The 27757-nt window shown below is 48.4% G+C and overlaps 3 protein-coding genes across 4 annotated transcripts; 1 reads left to right on the top strand and 2 right to left on the bottom strand.

Annotated features, from left to right (window-relative positions):
• The first annotated feature begins 270 nt into the window (after positions 1–270).
• Positions 271–9858, top strand: mmut (methylmalonyl CoA mutase). Of its 2 annotated transcripts, none has more exons than XM_037449543.2 (13): positions 271–382; positions 1588–2022; positions 2399–2766; positions 2851–3008; positions 4785–4956; positions 5044–5292; positions 5450–5561; positions 6085–6200; positions 6888–7003; positions 7389–7520; positions 7613–7760; positions 8526–8693; positions 9028–9858. In XM_037449543.2, exons 2-13 carry the CDS (start codon positions 1626–1628, stop codon positions 9154–9156), a joined length of 2265 nt encoding a protein of 754 aa, XP_037305440.2. In that variant the 5' UTR covers positions 271–382; positions 1588–1625; the 3' UTR covers positions 9157–9858. The 2 variants fall into 2 exon arrangements, with proteins under 2 accessions (XP_037305440.2, XP_062415538.1); XM_062559554.1 differs by lacking the exon at positions 271–382 and adding an exon at positions 397–503.
• opn8b (opsin 8, group member b) lies at positions 9372–15706 on the bottom strand. The gene is made up of 4 exons (XM_037449553.2): positions 15521–15706; positions 12313–12606; positions 11718–12049; positions 9372–11621 (listed from the first exon to the last, which is right to left on the bottom strand). Exons 1-4 carry the CDS (start codon positions 15627–15629, stop codon positions 11370–11372), a joined length of 987 nt encoding a protein of 328 aa, XP_037305450.2. The 5' UTR covers positions 15630–15706; the 3' UTR covers positions 9372–11369.
• Positions 15707–18986: 3280 nt separating this feature from the next.
• On the bottom strand, positions 18987–25821 carry opn8a (opsin 8, group member a). The gene is made up of 4 exons (XM_037450118.2): positions 25721–25821; positions 21550–21843; positions 20578–20903; positions 18987–19361 (listed from the first exon to the last, which is right to left on the bottom strand). Exons 1-4 carry the CDS (start codon positions 25791–25793, stop codon positions 18987–18989), a joined length of 1068 nt encoding a protein of 355 aa, XP_037306015.2. The 5' UTR covers positions 25794–25821.
• Between the last annotated feature and the right edge of the window lie 1936 nt (positions 25822–27757).

Raw genomic sequence — 27757 nt, 5'->3', positions numbered from 1 at the left:
GTTTGATACCTGATTCTGCAGCAACATCGCCGCCTAATGGCATATATATATAAAACACCCTTCATTGCATTAATAATGAATATACATTGTGCTTAATGTCCATCCTAAAAATAAATAAGTCTTATGCATAAACGTAATTACGTATGCTACACAAAACAACACATTATTACAACGATAATCGGAAGGCACTTATAACAGACGGCGTTGCTTATCTCTACGCAATTTGACGAGCTTGTTTTAAATATTTACTTCCGGGGTTCGAGGTCAAAGTTCGCCATTTCACCGGAGCCTGCTATTGGCTAATCGTTAATGTTATGAGACTCCATTGGACAGACGGACACACGCCTTTTCGTCCCTTTGAAAAAGCACAACAGACGACAAGGTCAGGAAATGATATTAAGTAATGTAAAACAAACTGCTATAATTGACAGCCTACGGAATGTCTTGTATTGGCGGGCTATGAGTTGCTTATTGGATGCTAACAGTGCAAGCTAACATCCACGGTTAGCTAGCACAACTAACGGTTTGGGCTTCACGTAACGTAACCTTACATGACGTTATGTTAGCACTAGCTTGCACGTTTGCCTTTTTACTATTCATTTAAAGTGTTGTGCGACCTTAATATATGCTTTGACTCTCGTGCGACGGCGACTAGTGCACAATGCTAAGCCTGCTAACGTTAGCATTACAGTAAACTGTCTGTCAAATGTTATGTGTCAGTATTATATGCACGCTGCTGTAGTAATTATACTCAATATGGATAACTGGGCTGTACGTTACTGAGAAGTTAATCACTTATCAGGTTTCTTTTAAAGCCCAAATGTCACCAGGCAACTGAGAATAACATAAACTTAATAGCTGGAATTCTCTTTGTTAGATTTCTCAAATGTCGCCGAACAGCTGTTTATTTAAGTCCAACAGAACTGGTTGTCTAGTCTTTGAAGGACACTTCAGTGTGTCAGACGTTGCTCTGTTATTAATCATCCGACCAAACCAAGTTTAGCAACATTAGCATGAAGCATGTTCTGCTGTGACATTTCCTCTATTTATGTTGAAATGGAATACATACAGTGTTAAGCCCATGAGCTGTTACTGAAGAACAATAGTGAAAAAGGAAGAGAATACACATTTTAACATCTTTGAACAATAGAATAACAATTGTTAAGTGTAAAATAAACAGTACTGCACTTAAACAGAACACAATAGCATTAAGAGTAAAGTAAAAATCCATTAGAAAAATTTGCGTAAAATCCAACAACAAAAGCTTAAATACAAAGAAGTGAGACAAACGTCAGAGCCTAATGGAAATTAGAATATAAAGGGATATTGAATGTCACATTGAGAGATATTTGTAGTTCTAATGCACAGGGATTAATGAACATAATATTGTCCATGAAATAGAAATGTAACATTGGCAGTGCCATGGCACACGTTGTGGTTATTATTATTGTATGTGTTTGATGGTGGTGTCAGTTGATGACTGAAGGCGCTCTGAAGGGAGCCTCGTGCTCGCTGACACACCTCCACCACACACTCCAGGTCAGGAGACTTCATCTCCTCGCGTCTGTCTGTCATTGTCTACCTCAGGCGATCCATGTGCGTCTGATTTAAATCAACATTGAAGCATGCTGACTGCACAGAGGGCACGTGCAGCAATGGCTGCCCGGCGCATGGCGAGAGCCTCTGTTGCCTCAGCACTCGCGCAGCGCTCCCCCGTGCACACGTCGGCGCCGCGCCGGGACCAGGTGGAGCTGCATCCCGAATGGGCCACGCTGGCTAAGAAACAGCTGAAGGGGAAGAACCCGGAGGATCTGATCTGGCGCACGCCGGAGGGACTCAACATTAAGCCTGTTTACACCAAAGCAGACTCCACCGACCGGCCGGATGAATTGCCGGGAGTGTTTCCCTACACTAGGGGGCCCTATCCCACCATGTACACCTACAGGCCGTGGACCATCCGGCAGTACGCTGGCTTCAGCACTGTGGAGGAGAGCAACAAGTTCTATAAAGACAACATCAAAGGTAGATCTGGTTGTTGGTTACATCTGTAGCTGAATCCACTTTAATTATGCAAGAATTACAGAGAATAATTATAATGCATTTAATGCAGATTTTGTACGGATGCATGAGAAGCTTTTACCTTTTTCAAACACTCCCGAAAGCTTGCAAGGCGAAGCACGAATACCAGTTATTCAGATACACAGTAGATCTAAATAATAATGGAAAATAATGCTACGGGTAAAACTGGTGTCTGAGTTCACCGCTCCGTGTCAGAGGGGACACACAACGCCTCAGTTCCAACACGTTGAGCATATGGAGCGATTATTTATTATGTCAACACTCCAACGTGAATCCTGAGTGTTGTTCCAATGCTTCCTTCTCCGCTTTTTCTTCCCAGCTGGTCAGCAGGGTCTCTCCGTGGCGTTCGACCTCCCGACTCACCGCGGCTACGACTCGGACAACCCCCGGGTCCACGGGGACGTCGGCATGGCCGGAGTCGCCATAGACACCGTCGAAGACATGAAGATGTTGTTCGACGAAATCCCGCTGGAGAAGATGTCCGTTTCCATGACAATGAATGGAGCGGTTATCCCCGTGCTGGCGATGTTCATCGTGACTGGAGAGGAGCAGGGCGTGTCCAAAGCCAAACTTACTGGCACCATTCAAAACGACATTTTGAAGGAGTTCATGGTACGCAACACCTACATTTTCCCCCCGGAGCCGTCCATGCACGCCATCGCAGACATCTTCGCTTACACCACCAAGGTAACTTGTGCGGTGCAAACCGTTGGTAATGTAATGCTCATCGTGTTGGGAGTTTAGCTGATTCCAATGACTCCGTGTTACCAGAACATGCCCAAGTTCAACTCCATATCCATCAGCGGGTACCATCTCCAGGAGGCTGGAGCTGATGCCATCCTGGAAGTAGCCTACACCATCGCTAACGGCCTGGAGTACTGCCGCACGGGTCTGAAAGCAGGCTTAACCATCGATGAGTTCGCCCCGAGGTACAAACTATTCATATTCTGTTAAGTGTGGACAGGGACCCTTCTGTTTTGTATATTTATAGACTGCTAGGAGCGGAAAATGCACTTTTATAAAATATTTCACTGTAGCATCACAAAGGCCTGCGATATTACTGACAATATTCATAAAGGAAGAGCTGTAATCAAGCTCATTCATTTGTCTCCTTAATTTGTACTTCCCATGACTGTAAATTAAGAATAATTTATATCCATCATTAAATTAACCACGGAAAGCCTTCTGAGGATTAAACATTTGGGTTTGAGGGAATTTAAAATAATCAACTGTTGGTGAACAATTGATGAAATAAATTCAAAAGTGTTATGATTAACGGATCACAGTGGGGGGGGGGGGGGGGGGGGGGGGGGAATGCTACAAAGCGAACTAGTAACGCAGGCATCAGCTTTCACACCCTCATCGTAGGTGTGACTGAGTTTTTAGCACCAGCAGTGTCAGTCCAGGGTGTTACTGGTTTAAATGCTTGTTTGTTGCGACATTCACTTCACACTTGATTTTTGAGGACCGGTTTACTGGCGCTAACCAAAATGTTTAAGGTGAAACTCCAGGTCTGCAATCTGTGGCTTCGTATTTTTATCGACCTTCCACTGCCGCTGTGCACGTTTTGACTAATGCATAATAATTTAAGTGCATTTAGAGTGCTGATGGAAATACTGAAGTACTAAATAGTGGATCGTATAAACACAACGCATTTAATTTTGATTTGACAAGAGAATAAAATAGGGTGAATTTGGTTGAGGTTACTGTCACTTGCCTCCTGGCTCTTCAGTATTCTTTCTGTTCTGCACTATGCATCTTTAATGTGAATCGCTGGAGCTCAGACTGCCGGTTGCGCTGTAGAGGGACCTTTTTTATTCTGCCCTTATGAAGTAGAGCTGCTTTAGAGAAGTGGAAAGTAGCCTTTTCAGTCAATTACACAGATGAGTCCTTCTTTGTCCATTCCTGTTCCATTCATTGTACTTCCATTATGTTCCTTTCATGTGTCCGTTGCTCAGGCGATAGCAGAGTTAATTGTGCATGCAGTCCTCAGGAAAATCCTCCGAGGCCAGCTCTGCCTTTTCCACAACCCCCCCCCCCCCACAACCCCCCCCTTGAATCGATATAAAGATGTCCTTTTATTGTGCTTGTCATCTCATGTGGGTCAGATGCTTTACCCCTTGACTTCACACAAAGAATGAAACGTAATGATGCTTTTCTGGCAGACCGTGTACTTCCTGCAATGGTCGGCGTTTATATGTTAGAAGTATGTGTGTCGTCTCTCTACAAGTGGAAGGCAAATACTGTCCATTTTCCTTCCCTTCTAATGGTATTTATTGTTGTTCTCGATGAACTTTAAAAATGGGAAAGAGCAGGTGTGGAAATTGCGACTGATTACTTCCAATCTCGCCTGTGCGGCATCATTATTTTTTCCGACCACAATAGGACGTTTTGTTGAAATGCAATCTGACAATCTGTCACAGAGACTCTGGAGGTTACATCGTGCATGAAAGCTCGCCTGGCTGCGTAAACAAAGCAGGGAGAAGCTTGGATAACAACACACAGAAGGAGGGAAGCTTACCTTTGTGCTCAGGGAGAAATCACTCGGTATCTTTACACAGTGAAAAGTTGTTTCCTGCCAGAAGGCTCGGTGAGACGTAGAGTTGTTGTCTTTTTTTTAATTAAATTGTGTTGCGATTATACAAATACCAAGATTCCTCTCATTTGAATCACTCGTGTTTCGTGCTGTGTGTGCGCGCTGCCAGGTTGTCCTTCTTCTGGGGCATCGGGATGAATTTCTACATGGAGATCGCCAAGCTGAGGGCGGGCCGGAGGCTGTGGGCGACGCTCATCCGGGACCACTTCCAGCCCCAGAACGCCAAGTCGCTCCTCCTGCGCACACACTGCCAGACCTCCGGCTGGTCCCTCACCGAGCAGGTAAACACAAGCAAAGCCCGCCCCCCCGGCCCCCAAGGGGTGTCCGAGGGGCCGCGCTCACCGACCGCCCCCCCCCCCTCCCCTTAGGACCCGTACAACAACGTGGTGCGCACGGTGATCGAGGCCATGGCCGCCGTGTTCGGGGGCACGCAGTCGCTGCACACTAACTCGTTCGACGAGGCGCTGGGTTTGCCCACGGTGAAGAGCGCTCGCATCGCCAGGAACACGCAGATCATCATCCAGGAGGAGTCGGGCATCCCCAAGGTCGCCGATCCGTGGGGGGGGTCGCACATGATGGAGGCCCTCACGGACGACGTCTACGACAAAGCTTTGAAGGTCATCGAGAGTGTTTTTCATCCCGCTGCTGTTATCTACAACTAGAGGCTAATTTATTCAAGCAATTCTGTTAATGTGACATTTCGGTAGAAATCGTTACAGAAGCAATCCATCACAGGGCCGAGTCCCTCTTTGACAGGCTGTGCTTTCCTTCTAGTTCATTAAAGAAATCGAAGAGGTGGGGGGCATGGCCAGAGCGGTGGCAGAGGGCATCCCGAAGCTTCGCATCGAGGAATGTGCCGCTCGCAGGCAGGCCCGCATCGACTCAGGTACCAGCGTGTGAATACGTCATGAGCTCATGGGCTTGAAGCCCCCTCATTCCTTCGTCTTTTTTTTTTTTTTTTAATCCTTCATGCCTCCAGTATTTCATGCTTCAATTGCCAGAGCTGCTGTGGAATGTCAAAAGCGCGCAGCGCCTCCAGGTCATTGTCTTAACCCGTCTCTCCTCGTTAGTCCTTAGTTTTGATTCTTGGTCCTGTTCACGTTATTTGACAGACCCCCCCTGGGCGCTGACATGTTTACATATATTTACATAGATATGTGTTTCTTATACATATATACACATAAATACATATATATATTCATACATGCATAGGGGAGAGTTGATTTCTGTGTGTTCCTGTGGGATCAGACTCCGGTCACCTGATGCCAGAAGTGTGTTGATGGAGCCAAGATGAACCTTCACAGTAGCCCCTGTGTAAACCACCCCCCCCCCCCCCCCCCATTAATTTCCCTCAGGCCTGCGCTCATTAGCATTCAGATGGCTCTATATCGTGTCACGCTTTTGTTCAGGGTCGGAGGTCATCGTTGGGGTGAACAAGTACCGCCTGGGAAAGGAGGAGAGCGTGGAGGTGCTGGCTATAGATAACACTGCCGTGCGTGAGAAGCAGATTGAGAAGCTGAAGAAGGTCAGTGCCCTTTGGGAATCTAGGAGATAACCGAATGGTAAAGGCACACAAAGGCCACACTGTGAAGTGCGTCTGCCCTTGTTACCTCGTCGTTACAACGTCATAAGCATGCGGCACAGAAGGCTTCTGTTCATTTACACGGAATAGTTCATCATCAGAACTATTCTACTAGCAATATTGTGGTTTATTGTGAGTATTAACACGACCCCCAAAAACACATTTGGCCTTCTTCAAAAGTCTTCTTCTAGAAAGAAAACATCTAAAGTGGACTTTTATCATGCTTCTTTCTGTAGATGTCTCTTAAATACACCAAAAGTTCAGTAGTCCTTGATTCGCATTTTGAAGCGTGACGTTTCAAAACTTGAAATACAAAAGATTTCTGCCTTTTATGTAAGCAACCGACAGTGGGGAGTTTCATGGTCATGTTTTTCACCCTCCTCATCTGGAGGTCTCCCCTTAAGATCTACTTTTGCATTTTATCGTATTCATGATGGAAAAGTTTGAATGTCGAGTATCTTTGAAGTGCCAAAACATTTGCAGTCCACCGCCTCCACTTTCCTAGCAGACCTGCACGTGTGCAGGTCTGCTAGGAAAGTGGAGGCGGTGGACTGCAAATGCGGCTCGAATCCTTAATGGATGGCGGCCGCATTCCCTTCAGCTTTTTTGCCCCCTCCCTCTGCGCTGCAGGTGAGAGCTAGTCGCGACCCGGAGGCAGCGAACCAGTGCTTGGCAGCCATAGAGGAGTGTGCCCGCACCGGGGAGGGCAACCTCCTGGCCCTGGCCGTGGAGGCAGCGCGGGCCAGGTACGCGGTTAATTCCCCCCCCCCACCCCCCAAACCCTCCCCCAAGGTCTATCCGAGGCCCTCCCACACCAGGGTAAACCAGCGTTGATACTGTGCTTTCCAAGAAAAGAAGCCCACATGATGAGAGCTTAACGGAGATTAGAATCACAAGTCTCCCAGTCATCGGTGACCACATCAACATCTCACGGTGGTCCTCTACCACTGGACCTTTCATCATCTCAACAAGCCTATATAACGCGTTGTAGATCGGCTTATTGCATGGAATTGCACTTTCCTTGTTTCTTGTTCTTCCGAGTTTGTGTCAGCTAAACGACGCTGAGCGCGTAATGCATTCATTTAAAAAAAAAAAAAACACAGATACTCACGTGATCGTTGGCTTTCGCAGATGCTCGGTCGGTGAAATCACCGACGCCATGAAGAAGGTGTTTGGCGAACACAAGGCCAGCACCCGGATGGTGAGCGGCGCCTACCGCAGCGAATACGGCGAGCGCGACGAGATCGCCGTGACCCTCGACAGGTGGGGAAATCCACCCCGGCCGGCTTCTCCACCCTCTGTTATGCACGCACCGGGTGATCGCATTTTCTTCTCATCCCCCCCCCCCATCACAGAGTCGCAGATTTTAAGAAGCACGAGGGCAGGAACCCTCGACTGCTGGTGGCGAAGATGGGGCAGGATGGTCACGACAGGGGGGCCAAAGTCATCGCCACGGGGTTCGCCGACCTGGGCTTCGACGTCGACATCGGGCCGCTGTTTCAGGTCAGTGTCCATAAAAAGAGGACGTGCACTCAATCACGTCAGCTAATGACAAATGTGAATCCATGCAGCGTCAGTCCTTACAGTGTTGTTCTTGTTTTATAACAACAGACAAATCTGCAAAGTCACAAGTCTCTTCATTATTATCATTCAAGCCAGGTGCAGTGGAAAGATGAAATAAATGTACGTCATAAAGAGGCAGAGGCAAGAAAACTGTAGAACGTGTTTAATGCTTAAGGGGCTTAATTTGAGGAATACTTAATTTTTCACTTCTCGTGAAAAGTGTGCTCCGTCCCAATAAACCTTTCTTAATTATCCTCGTTCCCTTCACTTGAACTGCATCAAATTGAAAAGACCAGAACATTCTGAGTGAAAAGCGGCTTAACCCCTTCTGTCGGCTCCCTCCCCAGGCAGAGCAGCCGAATCGTGGCATTTCGACTTTCCTGACACGAGTCCAGCGTCAGGACGCTGCCCTTTTGAAATGATGCAGATCCACGTGATTATGTATGATTAGAGCTCAAGAGTCCAATCAGCCTCAGATTGTGCTGCTGGCCTTCTACTGATTGGATCAATGCGACGAGAGCTGAACTCCAGTCTGAGATGCAGCTTTTTATTTATTTATTTATTTGTGATTAGCCTGCAGTTCCAAAGTAGCTTAGCGATGATGCGTTTTCTGAAGGTCGGTGCAGTGTTTATGGTTCTGTACGCTGATGCTTGTCTTTGTCCTTCCCCGCGGGGGGGGGGGGGGGGGGGCTCTCGGGTGCGCAGACGCCCCTGGAGGTGGCCCAGCAGGCGGTCGACGCAGACGTGCACTGCGTCGGGGTCAGCACGCTCGCCGCGGGGCACAAGACGCTGGTCCCCGAGCTCCTCAAGGAGCTGCGCAAGCTCAACAGGCCCGACATTCTGGTCATCTGCGGCGGCGTCATCCCCCCACAGGTAAGTCCTCACTTTCACGCCGACGGGGTCGTGGATGCAGCCCCTTTTCCCCTGTAAGGCGGCGATGGGGTCGGGGCAGCCGGCATGCCCCGTGCCGTGTGTCAGCTGCATCGCAACGTGCCACCCGGCGAGTTCTGTGTGCACTGCACCTTTCCAGAAGCCGACGTAAAAGCGTCTCCACCACTCAGAAACAACCAATTTATATGCTGACATGCTACAAGCAACCCGTCCTCATTGCTTCCTGTTGTCATAGGGACATGTGCACGTCCTCCTCCCCCTGCGTGAGCGTCTAATTAAATGCCCGTGTTACGGACTGTGTCCCCCCCCTACGCAGGACTATGAGTTCCTGTACCAGAGCGGCGTGAGCGCCATCTTCGGCCCGGGAACAAGGATCCCACAAGCTGCCGTGGACGTGATCGAGAGCATCGAGAAGAGCCTGGAAAACCTCCGGCAGGCCTTGTGAACGGATTACTTGCGCGTGAGGAGGAGGATTAACCGTCGTGAAAATGCTGAATGCACAGATGCCTTTGAAGATGTATGATTTTAAATAACTAATAATGTCCTCACAATTGGCCCTTTTTCTAATTCTCATAAGGAAAACATCACTAACCTGTTGTTGAGGTTTGGCTCATTGACCACGTCTGTTTAAATGAATCAAAAGAGATGCCCTGACATTAATGATGACTTGATCACAGCTTTATTGATATCATAGAAATGCAGGAATACAGTTTGACTACTTCATATACTTCAAGAAGAAATAAGACTCGAACAACAACACATTTATTTACAATAGCATACACTAAACAAAGATACCGCAGCATTTCGGGAGCCCTTTTTCTTTTGAACATAACGGGTTCATTGTGAAGCGTGTTTGTGTCGTTTTGAATCACACGTAGCAGAGTGTTATCAGTGCCGAGGGGTTGGAGATGGATTGTTATTACGGTTGGGTTTATTTTTATGGAAATCTTCTTCATCCGAGGACACTCACTCCGAGATAAAACTAGGGAGCAGTGATTGTAACCCAGTATTTTTATATATATTCGTGCGACTTTGAATCACATTCAACGCTCTCTGGTTTAAATAAAGTAAAGTGAACTTTGGAGATGTGCATGTAACAACAGGGGATATTCACTCATCTGTGGATATAAAGTGAATTCAACGTGAACATGGCTTGTTTTTATTCTTCCCCTGCATGAAACTGTTCTGTGTGGAATCTACGCACATTTCCACATTGAGATTCTGGACGCAGCGGCGTCTGATTCATCCTGATAATGACGCCCTTCGAGCCTCGTGCTGCGGCCCTCCTGGAATACAGGAAGGAGACGTAAAATGTCAGATCCACTTTTGCTGTGAAGGTAAATGCACAGCGCAACTGTTTCAGGTATATATATATTTTTTTTCCCCACGTGTGTTCAAGTCACACTTTCACCGTGAATTAATTATCCGCAATTTGCCTGTATTCAGTCAGCGTTTATTCCCAAAAACGAGCGATGGATCGCACACACACACCCCCACACACACACACACACATAGATAGCTCAGGGTCCACAGCTCTACATTCACAATTGTTATACATAGTTAAACACAGCAGAGCGTTTAGTCGGCATTGAAAGTCTGGCTTTGCTTGACTGCAGGAGAATTCAGGAGGCGACGTTATGCGTTCCCTGAGTAAAGCAAGATGAGAACAGGGGACGTGAAGCGATCGTCTCCCCCCCAGAAACCCTTTTGAGTGAGTTTGCTGTGGTTCTGCAGCATCTCTGGGATTTAACGTGATCCAACCGGGCCACACGCTGCCTTCTGTTTTCACACACACAAAAAAAAAAACAACAACGAAATATACTAACAAGCGAGGCCTGAGGTAGCTTTCGGTGCCGTCCTGACGAGAAGGCCCGGTGACTCGCGGTTCAGAGCGCCTCCAACACCGCTCTCGTTGGGAGACGACTCGTCCGGCTCCACGGGTTTTGAAGTAAGTGAGCGGAGCCGATGTTCTACGTGTGAGGCCCGGGGGAGTGAGAGGACGGATTGGAGAGACGCTATTTTAAAAAAAAGTCACACGTGAACTTTTGAGCTTGACGCCACGTTCAAAAACAATGAAATAATGAAAATGTTTAGACCTTTGGGAAGAGGGACTCAACAGCTCGCTAGCTAACCTTAGCTTAGCACAAAGAGCAGCCACGAGGAGTCTCCTTCTGAAATCTAAAGGTCTCCATTTGTCACTTTAACAAAAAGAAAATGAGAAAAACTTGTTTTCTCCACACAAAAACAAAGCGTAAAACCATCTTTTGGAGCTAAGTTGAGCTGATATTGTCATTAATATTGTCATCCATCCTCAATGGGACACCAAAAATGACCAATTCCCCAAATACATTTGTACAAAAAAAAAAGCCATTTGAGCTTTAGGGCGACAGACTGCATTACAATGACGGTTTAAATATATTTTATGGTTTTGGCCCAAATTTGGTTGTAATAAAAAATATCACATTCCTTAATCAACAAACACCCATTGAATAGACGGGGTAAACATGCACAACATGACCACATGTCACAGATTGAACCCGGAGCCTAAAAGTAAAAGTCGTAGTAGACTAAAATCTACTACGACTACTTGCTGCTGCTCTGCGGCGTACAGTCCTTTCATTCGAGGGTTATTCGAAGCACAGTTAATAATTGTGCAGCCTAATCGTCGGCGGGGACGCCGCACGCGGCCGACCCCAGGCGCAGCCACAGCTGCTTCACCTCCCTCCTGAAGCTCTGGCTGAAGATGTAGTAGATGAGCGGGTTGTACACGGTGGAGCTCTTGGCGAACATGCACGGCAGGAGACTGACCGCGGGCGGCAGGCTGGCGCTGTCGCGGAAAATGGACCAGAGGCTCACGGCGGCGTACGGCGACCAGCAGACCACGAAGCCCAGGCTTATGAGCACGGCGATCTGCAACAGAAGAAGAAGGAGGAGGAGCGCGGGGGGGCGTCAGACAGCGGAGCGGGAAAAAACCCCCAAAAAAGTTCGAGGAGAAGCGCGACCCACCGCCAGCAGCCTCCGGTGGCGCCGGACCACGTTGGGCAGGCGCTTGCTGCTGCTGCCGCTTGACTTCCTGTAGGTGAAATAGAGCTTGAAGGCGATGGCGAAGTAGCAGCCCGCGATGACGACGCAGGGCAGGACCAGGTTGAGGGAGAACATGGAGACCACGAAGGAGAAGCCCTCGTGCTTCATCTGGCCCCAGGCGAGGGAGCAGGACAGGCCGTAGGGCTCCGGCCCGTAGCGGCCCCACCCCAGGAGGGGCAGCGCGGCCCACACCAGAGCGTAGAGCCAAGTCCACGCGCACAGCAGCTTCACCTTCCTCCAGCCGATCTTCTCGTCTGCCCGGACACAAGGCAATCACATGGAGACCATCTGTCTTTAACGGAGGATACAGTTATTTCTGACCTGCGGGGGGGGGGGCACAGGAGTGGCACGGTGGGCAAAATGATGCACGCGGTCTCGCCGACTGGAGTGATGTCTCCAGCTTGAAACGACATGCGGTAACCGCGGCAACAACACTGGATCGGTTTCTCTCTCCGACTTCATCTGTTCCTGTGTATTTTGGGGGGGGGCGGGTTTGCTCCCCGGGGGCTATACTCACTGGGGGACTGCAGGTTGAGGGACACGATGAAGCGCACGATGGCCAAGCCGGTCAGGCTCATGATGCTGGCGAGGCCGAAGAAGAACCCCGCCACGGCGTAGTAGACGCAGGTGGCGTCCCCCCCGAGCCAGCGGTGCCTCCAGGCGGAGGCCACGGCCAGAGGGTACATGGTGACGGCCGCCCCCAGGTCCGTCAGCGCCAGGTTCACGCTCAGCAGCTCCGGCGGCTTCATCCTCGACGACCTCTTGACCGCCATGACGAGGACCAGCAGGTTTCCTGCGATGGAGAAAACAGCTGAGACAGACAGGAGGGGGGGGAGAAAGGGGAGGGGAGGGGAGGGGGGGGGAGAGGACGCAATCAGGAGCAATTAAACATTCGGGTCCATCTCATTTCCCGGGGCGAGGGGGCCTGGACTCTGAGGAAGGAGGGCCGAAGGCTCCTGCTCATGTTTCATCTTAAGCGGGTTTAACAAGCTAAAGGTAATTTGAATGTTTTTGTTTGTGCAACGCGACCCCTCCCGGTAGAATACGTCCTCCCGGGGGGACCTCCGTGCTCACTCTCTGGTGGCTTCTGCTTTTGACAGCAGATGAATAATTTGTCAGCACGCTGAACGTCTGGAGATTCACTCAGAAGCGGCCTTTTGTATCGTTGTCACCCGTTTTTTTTGGAAGGTTCAGGAATGAATGAGATGATAAAACTGAAGCTGAGAAGACCCTTTTTTTCCCCCCTGCGGTCCCAGCAGCAGACGCATCCGTAAACCGTGATGCGATCCGAAGCACATTGAGCGGTGACCCATCCGATTCCGGCTCGCCGATAATCACTTTCATCAAAGTGCAGCCGGGCCGATGCTCTCGTACAAACACAACAACAACAACAACACAAAAGAGAATCAATGCGGAGAATCGCTGCTGAGGATTTCACGGAAATTGGCCTTCAGACACTTAGAAACTCTCTGGGGAGACTTAAGACGCTTGATGATGTCACTGCGACTCTCACCTGAAGGTGGATGCTGCTCGCACCTGCTGAAGAAGCCTCATTAAGGGAGACTGGATTTATTATTATTCCCCTTTTGTCTTAGCAGAAAAGGGAAGGCTAAACATACACAGTAGTAAGCACATTAACCTTATTTGACAGCATGAGCCAGACCCCCCCCCCCCCCCCCCCCCCCCACACACACACACACATTGTGGACATTCACTAATACACACCATAATCGGGAGGGCACATATTCAAGAAGGAGCTTCTAAAAAATAGAATTTTAAACTGAAAAATGAAAAGAGATTAGGATTCTTACTTCAAAATCATGCCAACGGGGCTTAACAATGGTGCAGGGGGGGGGGGGGTTCCAGACGGATGAACATCATGGACACAACAGCAGCAAACTAAAAGTCCTTATAAATACTCATCACCCGGCTATAGAAGTTTCTCTGTTGGCTACAATGTTCTCCCTCTGAAGTACGAGTACATTACAGTAATTAGTCATTAGTACGGTTGAGCTGCAGATGCTTTAAGTACTTGGGGGGGGGCTGGGGGCTTTTTTTTTTTACAGTGAGTTAAAAGCAATCCATCTCCACGTATCTTTCTCCGCAGCCACAGCCCAACAGCGCGAGCGCGTTAGCAGGGCGGTGTGCAAACCACGTGGCGTGCCTCCCCTCCGCTGTCTCCGAAGATACTCGTGCACGTTTATGTAACTTTGCAATGCGTCGTTCCAACAAGCACCCAAAGGATCCCCGTGGACTCTTGCACCCTGAGTCTGTTAAATCAGAAGTGGCCTGAGGCGGCCTTCCACCCTGCGCTGGTGCAGACCGGGGGATTGTAGGGAGGACACCCCGGGGGCCAGAAAGGGTTCGGCTTAAATGCCTGTAGCTGTTTCTTTTTTTTCTTTTTTTTTTTTGGTGATGGATTTAAATTTAAACTTTTAGCCTTCCTCGGCAGCGTGGTTAAGAATTCCATAAATAATCAAAGGGAAACCAACTTCAACCCGCCCTGCGGTGGGACACGCACTGTGCTTCTGAGCGCTTCAGCGTCTCCACCCCGGAGGCCCCATGGTTACTGTGGGACTGGTATATGTGTTCAATAACGGAATCATAATGAGTCATCAATATGTCATTTAAAGACTACCACTGGAATAGAATCTCTTTTTTTCTACACCCATTATTTTTATCCTTTAAATTTGGCTGTTGGCTGTTAGTGCACCACAGAAAGAACAGAAACAAAGGTCACGGCGCGTTACGCAATGTTCTATATGATGATGCTGTGGAGTCGGTTGACATTTGTAACCCACCTCCTGTATCTGTGTTTGACATTTTTAAACTTTAAACTTTAAAAGTTAAAAGTGTGATCTATTTCAAGGTCAAACGGAGGAGGACAGCTCAGTCCATCGGGAGGATAAGGAGGGAACCAAGGTGCATACGTCAAAGGAATCCAGCTCCTTAATTGCGTTGAGGTAAACAAATGAGGTGATGGGTTTTTATCATGAGCCTTAAATAATAAAGACGGACACCTTGCTTCGCTGCAGTTTCTGTGGGTGTCACATTCCCGTCTCTTGCGTACACCTGCTGCTCGATCTAATTGGCTGCGTGGGATGAGACCCCCTGTGGAGGGGGGAGTGTGGGGGGGGGGGGGGGGCACGAAGCAGTCAGCAGCTGCAGGAAACACGACAGCTGCGCTCCACGGCCAGATGTTTGAACCGAATCCATGTGGCACACGTTCAAGTTCACCTGTGAATGAGCAGCGAGGGAACAACGTCCACGGCACCAGTGTGTCCTTTCTACATAAATGTAGTCCACATAAAGGGTCCTAAGGTTTCCATTGCAGCGCTTTACATAACACACATGCATGACATGTTGTATGAGAGGTTTAAGGTCAAACTTTACACGTTTGTCTTTTGTCACTTTGGAGGACATCCCCCCCCCTCAGGAGACATTCTCTAACCTTCACCAGTCCTGATTTCATGGTGCTGATGGATGTCCGTTGAAGCAACAAGGTGGCTTGCTTTGAAAACAATTCCAAGTGTTTGGTGAAAGTTTTCTGAAGGGGGAGAAGAACGTTTAGGAGATAAAACCGAGAGACTTCCCCCCAAAGACACGATCACCCATCAGCCGTAGAACGGGATTACGGAAAAGTACAACTCAGCCTGAAAACCCCACAAATAAACCAGTGTATATTTCTCCATTACAATATGGCACCATGTTTCCTCCGAACTCACCCACGAACAGCAGATAGCAGCCCGCGCCGATGTCCAACGCCGGCGACAGCGTGGACGCGTAGATGTCCATCACGGGATCAGGGGGACAGCGTAAAGTATCCGTCCTCATGCGGTGAAGACAAAGTCCAAATGGGCCGCTGCTGATCCATGTGTCCCCGCGCAGCCTATAGGTGCGCGGCGCGAGACCCGCAGAGCGCGCGGCGGCGCGCACCGCCCCCACCCCCCCCCCCCCCCTCCCCTGAACGGAGGGATGCCCGTGGATGGCACAAGGTGCGTAATGACGGAGTGACTGCGCGGAGGGAGGTTTAAAGCGCGCTCACAGGGAGGGAGACAGGGGGGGGGGGGGGGGGGGGGGCTTTACGCCGGTGTTACATTACCCACGTGTCCTTTTGGATGTTTAAAAGATTTAAAAAGTCAGGCCAGCTAAAAATGCTATATTAGCTCCACCCACATATGTCGGAGCCCCCACCACCAAACCATGCTGCACAATCCACTATGTTACCACACAGTCTTTTTAAAGTTTCCCTACTGGGCTTTCTACAGGACCCGTGATGACGTCAATACAACAAGTGTCGCCGGTTTTCGGGAATGTGTAGAGAATATATTTTTGGGGCCCCGGGGAATTTGTGTTGCTTTATAGAAACAGAACTTTGCACTTTTTGACGTATACTTTTTAAATTGAATAGACAATAACATGAGTAGGAGGGTGTGGAAGGCTGCATGACACATTCCAACGAGAATAACACCCTTTGATGAGGGGAGCATCCTCTCTGAGGGCCATGTTTGGTGCCTCCTCTCTTCAATAAGATCCAGTTTGCAGGTCAACTTTCGGGCTCGTTGACGTCTTATGTCGTCACCGAAGTCACTTTAATATGAAGCAGCACGTCGCATCAAATGGAGTCACAGCTCTAGCAGTATTTTTTAGATGAACTACCCCATTGAGGCTTGCAACGCGAGCCGCGGCTATGAAACTAATTCATTTGTCCCGGCGGTTGTCTTTTATTGGAAATCAACTGCCTTTTGATGGGGAAGTAACAAGTAACAAGAGAGTCGAGTGTAAAAGGGGTCTCTATCCGACAAATGTCTAAAGGGTTTTCCATCTAGGAGATTGATCTAGTTTTTCCTCTTCGTCCAGCTTCTGAATCGCTGTGGACACCTGCGATGGAAAATGTCCCACAGGGCGGTGGGACATCAGCAGGCCGCAGGGGGGGGGGCGGGGGGGACGGACATTTTACCACTTTGTCGGAATGGGTTAGAGGTAAAAAGGAGACAATACCGGTCTGCCAAAGTTCAAGTCACAGTTTAAATGCGTCTTTGGAGGTGAGAGGTGTTGATTGGACCCTTACAGCCGGAGGGGAAGGGGTCACCGGTGTTGACGTTAAGGTTCGTTGTGATGGGAGCAGCGTACGGTTTCCTGTTTGGTGGCGCACACAAAAGGTACAACCCTTACAATGAAAGAGACGTGTGAGGCGCTTTTATTCAAGGTGGACGTGGTTCATCTTTCGATTGTGATGCCGTGTCCCCGTTTTTGAGCACAGGGATCTTCCTCCTCCTCCTCCTCCTCCTCCTCCTACTCCTCTATCAAGACGTAGCAGACGAGAACTTCAAGAGTCTCTTTGTCCTCTGGCTCTCCAGCGGGTGAAGAAGCGAACGTGTTGAGCTGAACGTGGAAGGTCAGCGGGGAGACAAACCCATCGACATCTAATTTGATTTCAACATCAGGGGGAAGGGGGCCGAGAGGCATGTAAAAATGTATTCCCACTTTTTGATAAAACCGTATTATCAGAATCACTTCACATTGACAGCATCTGCAGGCTCGTAGTTATGTTTGATTTGTACTTACACGAGTGCATTCTGTGCAGGCACCCTCTCCACCACGGAGGACTTTGGAGGACTTATTGATTCTGAGCCCCCTGTTTTCAAATCCTCCACCAGACTGCCTTTCATCCGAAGGAGCTGATTGTGTACAAACCAAACCGCGGGGCGGGGGGGGAAATGACAGAAGGTTTTGTATGATGAGGCGCACAGTGGGAATCTCCTGCAGTATTAGTCTGATTGGACAGAAATGTATTTGTGGGGCTTCTTTGTTCTTCTTCTCTTGGTTGTGAAAGTCCCGACAGCAGCATAAAGGCCTTCTGAAAGACTCTAAAAGGGTGAAAGAAAGGACACGCTGGACAGATATGGATATAAATATTTATAATAAAATAGCATAAAGTGTTATACAGAATTCATAAGATTCAATAAGTCTTGAATGTTTAACGAGGTAACGTTAATTGGAAACATAATTAGTAACGTGTGTGCCTCGCAAATACATGGATTAAACTACTTTTCTTTGCTGCTTGCTCGTAGATACATTCAATTATTGACGAACCATTGGCCCACCTCCTCTGAGTTTGAAAATGTCACAAAAGACAAAATAAAAAGCTAAGTGCATCCCCAAGGGTGAAACTGTTCGTATGTATGAATGACTTTGTGATAAAAGCACAGCATGCCGTGTTTTAAAGGGACGCCTCTGGCTTTTATTTGCCTTCGTTGAGGCTAAACTACGCGTCAGCTGTGAAATACTCATGTGAAAGAATTTTCTTTGTTTACGTCTCTTCCCTTTTTGTTCCAGTCTGCAGCGTCAATCAGGCGACATGTGTCCGCATCGATTCTAAGCTGAAACGTAAGCAAACAAACAAAAGCAACGTGGTGATACCAGTAGAGGAAGACCAATCGACCCATTGTGACCAATTCATATCCAGCTGTGGAAAACGGAATGAAAAAGGACTGTGAGAAGAGAACAAGCTGCTTATTTCTATGTTCTTTCAGACCGATTGAATCGGTTCATTCAGTTCCCTCCATGAATCAGATGTGCTTTGATCGCTCTCCATTCTGCTGCATCACACAGGATAAGTGGTCCACTCAATTATTCTTTCTCCAATCTATGAAGCAGTGGAACAAACAAGAAACAAGGCCGTACGCATGATCCACAACACAGACCTTTATTTCACATCAATCCAGTACAGGTGCGGCTCTGCTGGGTCCACATGCCCCGGGAGGACGGCGACGACGTCGTGGGAGTGAAGACACCTTCAGAGACACCTGCGTCACCGAGTTCAGTCAGACCTCGGCTAACGAGAGTCTCGGATGCTCCGCTCTCTGCGAGTCAAATGCACATTTTCTCGTCCCGCCCGCGTTGACCTCGTGTCTTGAACGTAAAAAAAACAACTGCAAGAGTTTGTTTTTTTCGATCTCATCCTCCACGTATCAACGAGAATATTCAAATCACGTTCGTAGCTTAGCTTAGCTTAGCTTAGCTCTGCGTCTTTCTTTCCGACCAGAGACCGGCTCTTTGCTCCATTTATATATTTTTGGACCCTTACATGTGCGACGCCGTCCTCTGGCGAGGGAATTGTTAATACTTCAATGACAGTTTCAGAAAAAAAAGGGGGACCATATAAGAACGTTGACTTTATTACACGCATTAGCCCAGAGGCATCATCTGACTCGCAGGCCCTTTGCCGGGAGGCCCCCCCCGACCCCCGCCGGCGCCGTCGGCCCCGTTCTCCACCACCGCCGTGCAGTCGGGGCCCTTCGCCGCCTGGCCCCCGGCGGCGGCCCGGTGCCAACAGCAGAGCAGGCGCCTCTGCAGGCGCAGGAGCTCCCGCCAGGAGCCGCGCTGGAAGATGAAGTAGATGAAGGGGTTGTAGACGGTGGCGCTCTTGGCGAAGAGGCACGGCAACAGGGCGACCAGCGGAGCGATGTGGCCGTGCTCCCGGGAGCGGAACATGCTCCACAGGCTGACGGCCAGGTAGGGGGTCCACGAGAAGAGGAACCCCGAGCTGATCATCGCAGCCATCTGCGGCGGGAAGGATGAAGTGTGAGAGCTCGGCAAAGGGACACGAAGGCCAAAAAAAGCATACCTTTAAAATATGTATGAATACATACATGTGTCTACTGTTGCTAGAATGTCATATTTTTGAGCAGGATGCTGATTGCGTAACATGTTTCACCCCCCCAGTGAGATCCGCAGAGGCAGCGAAGCCTTTCAGCACCGACGGTTACAACTATAATTAGTAGTTATTGTGGCGTTGCCACGGCGATAAAGCCAGCACAAAACCGCAGGCTGCCGTCACAGCGTAAGAGGTGAACGTCAGAGGAGATGAGCTGCAGCCCTTCCATCAGGCCGGGGGGGGGGGGGGGGGGGGGGGGGCTTCGACCGCGTCATTATCATACATAACAAATTTAGGTGGAATGGTTTGTGAGGAAGGACAGCTCGTGGTTTTCCATTCTTAGTTTAAATATTCCCCATCCTCAATATTCCCATCGTGTTGTTAAATGAGCAGTTCATAGAGGAATAGGAACCAGAGTGGCATAAATCTGCACTCATATGATTTTAAATATTCAAAAACGAATGACGAATGAATGTGAACTGTGAGAAATGAACGGTCATTTCAAATAAAAGCGGTGAGTGTGCTGTTATCCACTGACGGTGTGACCCAGTGAGGTACTTCTTGTCCACTGACCCTGAGCCCCCAATGGGGGGGGGGGAAGCGAGGTGGCGGAATAAATTGAGTGGTCCGGGGAGAGAGAGGAAGTGAGAGAGGTGTATTTGTATTTGATGTATCAACAAGCCATGATGGACAAGAATAAATCCACCTCTCGCTGTTCGCCCCTTAATCAACGAGGTTATGCCACCGAAACGCCAGATCAAACACACACACACACACACACAGACGGGCGCACTCCCTTACACAAACAAAACAGGAACCCCCCCCTGGTGTGTAAATGTCCGCGACCAGCGACCGACCCCGCCGCGCTCCGTCGAGCACAATCTGTGGAGCCCAGAGACGCCTCCCCCCCGCCCCCCCCCCCCCCTCTGATCTGTGTCAGGGCCTCCTCGTGTTTCTGCAGCCCCGAACCCGAGCGACAACAGATGTAAATAAACATCTGTAAGAGCCGGCAGACGTAACGATGCACTCAGCATCCCCCCCCCCCCCCCGCCCGATGACTCTGGCACTTAAGTGGACCCCTCAGCTCCGGATGTGCGTCGGTAGGTCGTGTCTCATACTCACAAGAGTGATTTTCTTCTCCACCATCCCGTGTTGAACGTCGCCGCAGCGGATGGACCGGTAGGCCCTGCGCAGCTTCCACGCGATGCCGAAGTAGGTGAAGAAGATGACGAGGCAGGGGAGGAACGTGCAGAGGACGGACAGCGTCATGATGAAGGTGGAGCGGTTCAGGGACTCCCCGTAGCTGCTCCAGTCTACGGAGCAGGCCAGTCCGAAGGGCTCCGGGCCGTAGCTGCCCCAGCCCAGCAGAGGGAACAGGGCCCACAGGCCGGAATACAGCCAGATGGCGCCGATCACCACGCTGAAGGTTCTCCTCTGGAGCCTGAGGCCTGCGGCACAAACGCGGTCTCAGAAATCAGCTGCAAAGTGGTGGTCTGTCTGACGTTAAGTGGCGTGTTTGCACCGTGAAAACAGCCGGGGCACAACGTGATGTAATGAAGAGCCGGAATCGGGGTATTCGGTTGGATGCTTCCTGGAAGGAGACCACTAGATGGCACCAACTCCCACAAGCTGCTACTTTAATCGGCGTTACTTTATTTATTTATGTTATTATTATTGCTCTATTATTGTTGTTCACATATATATATATTTTCATTCTATTATTTCTTTGCTCTAGTTTTTTGTAATCTTGAAGGGCACCTTACATTTTCCTCTCATCTTATCTTTTTTCTGGTTTTAAAACGATTTGTCCCAGAGGGAGTCAAACAATAACCAATCAATAAATCAAGGATTTGAAAATCAATGAGGTGGTGACCCCTAAATGACTGACGTTATGAGTTTGGCCTCATCGATAATCCTCGCCGGTACGGTTCACCGGAAAGGTTTGTGATTGATGAAAATCTATAAGGCTTCTGGGCAATTTAAGCCGTAAAGGTCACGACCTCTGATAAGATCGTCCGCGCTCGACCTCGAGCCTGCGTCTGATTCTGTTTGTTTCAAAAAGCTCCACCGGCGCCCGTGTGAGGTTTACACTACCTCTCCTTGGTGGATTCCCTGTCACCAGGTACCTGACCATCCCCATCACAGCCAGCGTCACGATGCTGGTGATGCTGAAGATCATGCCCATCAGGCTGTAGTAGAGGCAGGACGCGTCGCCGCCGATCCAGGCGTGGTTGAAGGCGGCGGCGGTGGACAGAGGGTACATGCTGAGGGCCATGCCCAGGTCCGTCACCGCCAGGTTCACCGTCAGCAGCTCGGGAGCTTTCAGCGGGCCGGAGCGGCGGGCGGCGCTGACCAGGATCGCCGCGTTCCCGAAGATGGACAGGATGGCTGCGGGGGTGGGGGCGGGGGGGGGGGGGGGGGGGATCAGAAATGGCATCTGGAACAACACACTTCGATAATTGACCCGTCGGTCGAGCGAACCATTTTCTGTGCTGATGGAGATTCATTATTATAATGTGAGCCCAACGGGCCTCAGTAATCTGCTCCGACGCTTCCGGGGGCCGATTTATAACTCACAGCTTGCTGTTCACGTTATTTAGTGTTGTGCGCGCGACTATTCCACCCCGGGTGAAGGGTAAGCTGCTTTAACGATGGACGGATGGATGCGGGACAATTACACACAACGACAGGAGTGCAATCAACATTTTAGATATGTGATTCACAGTGATGCTTTCTTTATTTCTATGAAACAAATAGACGTCTCGGTAAGAGGGAATAAATGAGCCTGTTTGTAGAAAGTTACATGATCAATGCTGTGCACGTATCTGCACCTTAAATGTGCCGCTGCTGGCAGGCGGTTAGTTTGGCTTATAGCATAACGACTGCAAACAGGGGAAAACAATATAAATAATAAGCATGTGTCAGGCCGCCTAAATTCAGCAATTAAAAACAGTTGGAACATTTTCACACCTCGACCACATGTTGACGCGCAGGATAAACTGTGTGCTTCATGTAGGTTTTTGATGTATAAAAAGGGAAAGACAATCCATTCCCGATGAACCGTAAAATACGGTTTGACGTTGCGTTGGGTTAGAAAAATGGAATTGAGTATTATTTACCAAAGGAGCGCTGATGGGACACAAGTGCTCTCCATTCGCACCTCATTCAAACATTTGGAACGTCTTATCTGTGAACCGCAGACACCACCCGACGTTCGAATCGGGCGATCTGATCGCTGCAGCACTTATCTGCAGTCATCCGCGCCAACAGGCAAAGAGGTTTTTCATTGACTGGACGAGGCGCCCTTAATATGAACCTTTTTCTTCGGGGCTTTATCATCCGTCAAGATTCAGTTCTCTCCCCGGCGTGTGCACACGTCTGAAGATTGACTCGGTGCGGGATGATAATTGCGGCCACGTGCATTAAAGTCTCGTGCTGTTATCTTTTGAGAGGAAACAAGACTGAGCCACATTTGTCTCCTCTCTTGCGTCCGGCTCAAATTCACTTTTTTGTGGAGCTCCTCTACAAAGAGGACGAGCAGCATCTTTGAGGCACGGTGCTTCCATATATATATATATATGTGTTTGACTTTGACTAATAACACATGTAATATGCGATGAAGGAAAAACTGTGGTTTGTTGAGTGTCAGTTTGATTCCACGTCTCTTCACTTGAAGGCTTACTCTCTCACTAAATAATACAATCCATCCCTTATTTGGCATAAAGCATTCTGCCTGGTCGTGCCAACACTAAAAGTCTCTCGGGATTGCCAATTAACTGGTAATGAACATCACTAAAAGCTGCTGGCGTGTTCGTGCACTTTGGATCAACCGGTTTACTCTCCTGTAGCAACGCGGCCTCTCTGCAGTTTGGGGAATAGTCACAAAATGGGATCTGCTTTTTCTTTTCTTTTCAGGGGCGCAAAATGTCCGTTTGTCCCTCGGCAAAACCTTCTTTCACCGGTTAGACATCATGGCAAAAAAAGAAAATTAGGTCACGGCAACAAAACCTCATTGGCGGCTTTAAAATTGCTTTTAACGGTGTGGAAAAACCAACTCCGTAAAAACTCTGCGTGGTGCCAAACACCGGCCTTCAGGTGGGAGCCCTGTTCTGCTTGTTAGTAGCATTTTAAGGAACCATAATATCGAGGTCGTTTGCTAGCACTGCAACGGGGATTTTTTTTACTCGCAGAGCACACTGTTGCCTCAGTAGAAGCGAAAACCTTCGATAGTCCGCCATCATCAATACCATCTAGTCTTTTATTGGATTGTGCTTCCTGAGTAGACCCTTAAAGTTGGGGAGCATAAAGGGAGAGAGCGGTATACAAAAGGTGGTCAGACTACTGAAAGGTTTGGCAAAAATGTTTTATTATATATATATATATATATATATATATATATGCTAGATGTTTTTTTCCTAATAATATATCAAGGAGTAAGAGTGTGTCCACCCGGGGCAGCACACACCTATAGCCCCCCTCCACCAGGGGGAGCACACACCTATAGCCCCCCTCCACCAGGGGGAGCACACACCTATAGCCCCCCTCCACCAGGGGGAGCACATACCTATAGCCCCCCTCCACCAGGGGGAGCACACACCTATAGCCCCCCTCCACCAGGGGGAGCACACACCTATAGCCCCCCTCCACCAGGGGGAGCCCGCGGCCTTAGCGCTCCCTTCAGCCTCCTTCAATTAGTACGAACGCGAGCTGAGGAAACACTCCGTTTTCCAGGTAAGTGATTTACCTTCACTGATGTCGTGTTAATAATACATTTTGACATGTTTCCGTTCCATGGAGTAGTTTATTGTCCTCACTTCACTCGCAGTAACGTTATGTTAAGTAAGCTGTAGTTTGGCTAGCCAGTTGGAAGCTAGCTTGAACATCGATAAAGTAGCTAGCTAAGCTAACGGTAATCACGCTACCGTATCAGTTAACGGTAAATCAGGAGCGAGACGTAATGTTTCAGTACACTGCAGTGGAAACTGAAAATAATGAAAACCCGTATGCGTGGTATGACATTTCTAACTGCCTTTGTGTGGGGTGCGTTAGCTTCGTTCTCTGCGGTTTTTATGACGACCAGGCTGCGTGAGATCAAACCTCGACCACCTGCGGTGAACGTAATTGAACGTTTGGATTGCTCTGCTGGTGCCAGGGGAGGAAGCAGCATGGAGGTCTAAGCAGCTTAATTAAAGATGTTTTATCAATTGATTGAATTATTTTTCTCATGATATTTCTTTCCCATTTTGTCGGATATTTGCATGGGTTTACCACGAGGCAGTGGCACGTGACAAGCCGTACAGATCTTATAGAGGAAAAATATTTTTGGCGCCGTTCTCTAAAGACATTTTGGATGAATTCTAAACTCCTGTATCTCCAGCTGAGGATGATCCTTATATTATCTTCTATATCTTAATCCAGATCTCCCAACAATGGACCGAGGCTCCACCCGGGAACAGGATCAACCCGTTTGGGTCACTACAACAGCAGCGAGGTGATCGGCAACCTGGACCTCACCCGGAGAGGAAGGGAAGTGACCGAACTTCCCTTGCAGGTACTCATTTAGATGCACATTTCTGTGTCGTGAAATGGCATTTACATAAGCTACATAAGGAAACTGGACTTCCTCTGGCTCATTTCCTTTCTCATTGCCTGACTGGCAATCTGTGATCAGGTCGCCTGCGTAAGGTGTCCACTCGCCCCGGTACCCCGGTCTCTGTCAGAGTACTCCAATCAGCATGATCAAGCTTCCCGAAAAACAAGATGGTGAAATTATAGCTGCGACACTTCCAAATCCAGATAAAATCATGCAACCCTATATTCACTCTGCCGAAAGATAAAAAGCTCTCGTTTTTTTATTACTGTTAAAAGGGGGCCACGTAACCGTTAATAGTATCCCGTTAAATATATCATACAAAGCCTTATTGTTTGGACTGAAGAATGAATAATGTAGTGTTTTGTTTGGGGAGACTCTGCCAACCTGGAAGACAATGTTAAAAATATTCTGTAAACACCGGGTTATAATAATAATATTGCATATGCATAAATGAGACCAAAGTGTGTGACTATTAAACCATGTATATCTGATTTTTTTTTGACCCGTGGGGAATATAGAAATAACTAATTAACTCCTGTATTTATGCTTCCTGCCCACAACAATATAAAAGAGAAGCTATTGCTTTTTCAGAATCATAAAATAGATTTTTGTAAGCTGAAGATACAAATCTTTTGGACACCTTGAACTAGAATAAGAAAAGAATGTACTTACCGATTATTATCAGATACGTCCCTGTCCATAAATCAACAGCAGGTGACAGTTTGGACACATATTTATCCTCCATGTTGGTCAAAACACAGACGGTCAGATTACTTCCAGCATCTGACACCTGTACAGGCTTTAACTGGTCAATTTACTGCACAGTATGGATCGACAGTCCACCTGCTCACGGCTCCACACACACACACACAATGCTGATGCAGTTTGATTATTATCATTCACTTCATGCCACATTGTGTTTGTCCCTCGAAAAAAAAACACTTCAACGGACTGACATTTGCACATGAACACACACACACACACATGCACACAGACATGCACACAGACACATTTAGGCTGGATAATTACGCAATATGTTGCCCCTGGCCGGGTGAGGAAAAGGTGATTCATCAAAGGTCTGTGCGGCTATTTCTTAAAAATCTATTACATCAATTAATAAATGTAAAACTACATCAGGCTGATGTCATGACAATTTTTTAAAACCTTAATTATGAAAAATGTAGTAAGGGCGGACGCTGTGTTGTCTATTATGTCTTTGATTGAATTGAAGAGCGGATAGAATGGGATTAATTTCTTATTCGAGGGGATTTATGGTGCGAACCGGTCCATTGTCTGTCCATGAATATTGTGTGTGTGCGAGATCCGGCATGGATTACAGTTTATATGGATACATATGGTCTAGTTTCTTCTCCTTCAAACCCTCCTCACTAGATGCGTCATAGAATTTCCAGGACGTCGGTTCATCAGTCAGAGAGCTGTATAAAAAAACAGCTGTTGGTTCCCCGCGTGTCTTTAGCGTGTTTTAAAGCCCAACTGTTGACCTCCGGCTCCTTCATCTTTCACCTCCCACACTTTACCCGCCAGATCTTTGCACCTGTTTGCGTGTGAAAAAGGCGTCGAAAAATCTCAGCGTTCACACTGCGTGTGTGTTGGTTTTACACAAAAGGCTGTTCACTGTTGTACGGAGGTCACTGCCATCGTATTGTTCTATACCTTCTCATGCGGCGGATGTATTTGAAAGTCGCTTAGTGGTCTACACGCTCTTTGCAAACGTAGGAAGAAGAAATGAAACTAATGTCTCTTGGGTGAAACCTTTTTTATGTCAGCGAGCGTGACCTGTTCTTGGAACACGGTTCCCTCAGAAAGCAGGTGGTCCTCCTTTAGCGCTACTGCACACCTCTAGCTGACCTGAGAACTGGTAATTCATGAATTGGGTCTGAGCGAGCTGTCGCAAGACTAGAATGAAATCATAAGCTACCAATGAATCAAGTTAATACCCAGTATTTCTAGAGCTTTCACATTAGCATGCTCTGAGCTCTGATGAGGGACCAAAGCCTGCAGCTCACGCTTGGCACTTCCAGCAGAAATAGCAGCTGAATGATGGAGCTTTTTGAGTGATGGGCTTTCTGCAGAGACGACGCTGCTGTCCCTTCCGCTGGGTTTACAAGTCTGACACCACTTTTGAGCACTTAATGCCAAAGCCTCCTCCCACAAGTCCCACTTTGGACTACTCAGGACACGTCTCTGCCTGGCCCGCGGGACTGTTTAAGCACTCGAGGGAAGTTTCGATTCACCGTGGATACGCTTCTACTGAGTTGACAACTTTAAAAATCGAAGTGTCTGGGAGGGAGGATGACGAGCGCCGGGGGGGGGGGACCGCTGTGGTCCCGATGCTGACTTAAACAAAGAACACCTCTCAGTTCTGTCTCAATCAATGTCTTCTGCACCAGGACACAACCCCAGTGCTCTCCACGCTACGGTGGGTTCCTTCTGTTAACACCCCTCGTCTCCACCTCAAAACACTCGCTGTCCAAGCGCATCATTTTCCTCTCTGGATTACCCCTAAAAATACACATCTGTTAACTGAGGAAGTGGAGTTTGCACAACAACAACAAATCTTTTCCTCCCAAATCCTAATTATGTAACAAAAAGCACTTACCCCGTGATTGATCTCTCTTCTAAACAGGATATCATTCGTCAGGCGGATCAAGGGTGACCTTTACTTGTATTATGAAAGTAAAATCCTTT

This window comes from Pungitius pungitius, chromosome 20 (assembly GCF_949316345.1).
Source record: "Pungitius pungitius chromosome 20, fPunPun2.1, whole genome shotgun sequence".
NCBI classification, from domain to species: domain Eukaryota; kingdom Metazoa; phylum Chordata; class Actinopteri; order Perciformes; family Gasterosteidae; genus Pungitius; species Pungitius pungitius.
Note: the sequence above shows the minus strand (reverse complement) of the source record. Positions and strands in the feature narration are given on the sequence as shown.

What these genes read in the sequence shown, in the direction of transcription:
- mmut (XM_037449543.2), top strand. Translation starts at nt 1,626, where the DNA reads ATGCTGACTGCACAGAGGGCACGTGCAGCAATGGCTGCCCGGCGCATG. An exon ending in TCTTCGCTTACACCACCAAG is followed by an intron (nt 2,767 to 2,850) that starts GTAACTTGTGCG and finishes CCGTGTTACCAG; the next exon opens with AACATGCCCAAGTTCAACTC. An exon ending in GTGGAGGCAGCGCGGGCCAG is followed by an intron (nt 7,004 to 7,388) that starts GTACGCGGTTAA and finishes TGGCTTTCGCAG; the next exon opens with ATGCTCGGTCGGTGAAATCA.
- opn8b (XM_037449553.2), bottom strand. Translation starts at nt 15,629, where the DNA reads ATGAGGACGGATACTTTACGCTGTCCCCCTGATCCCGTGATGGACATC. An exon ending in CCTCAACCTGCAGTCCCCCA is followed by an intron (nt 12,050 to 12,312) that starts GTGAGTATAGCC and finishes GTGTCCGGGCAG; the next exon opens with ACGAGAAGATCGGCTGGAGG. An exon ending in GCCACCGGAGGCTGCTGGCG is followed by an intron (nt 11,622 to 11,717) that starts GTGGGTCGCGCT and finishes CTTCTGTTGCAG; the next exon opens with ATCGCCGTGCTCATAAGCCT.
- opn8a (XM_037450118.2), bottom strand. Translation starts at nt 25,793, where the DNA reads ATGGAGGATAAATATGTGTCCAAACTGTCACCTGCTGTTGATTTATGG. An exon ending in AGGGAATCCACCAAGGAGAG is followed by an intron (nt 20,904 to 21,549) that starts GTAGTGTAAACC and finishes TTTGTGCCGCAG; the next exon opens with GCCTCAGGCTCCAGAGGAGA. An exon ending in TGGAGAAGAAAATCACTCTT is followed by an intron (nt 19,362 to 20,577) that starts GTGAGTATGAGA and finishes TTCCCGCCGCAG; the next exon opens with ATGGCTGCGATGATCAGCTC.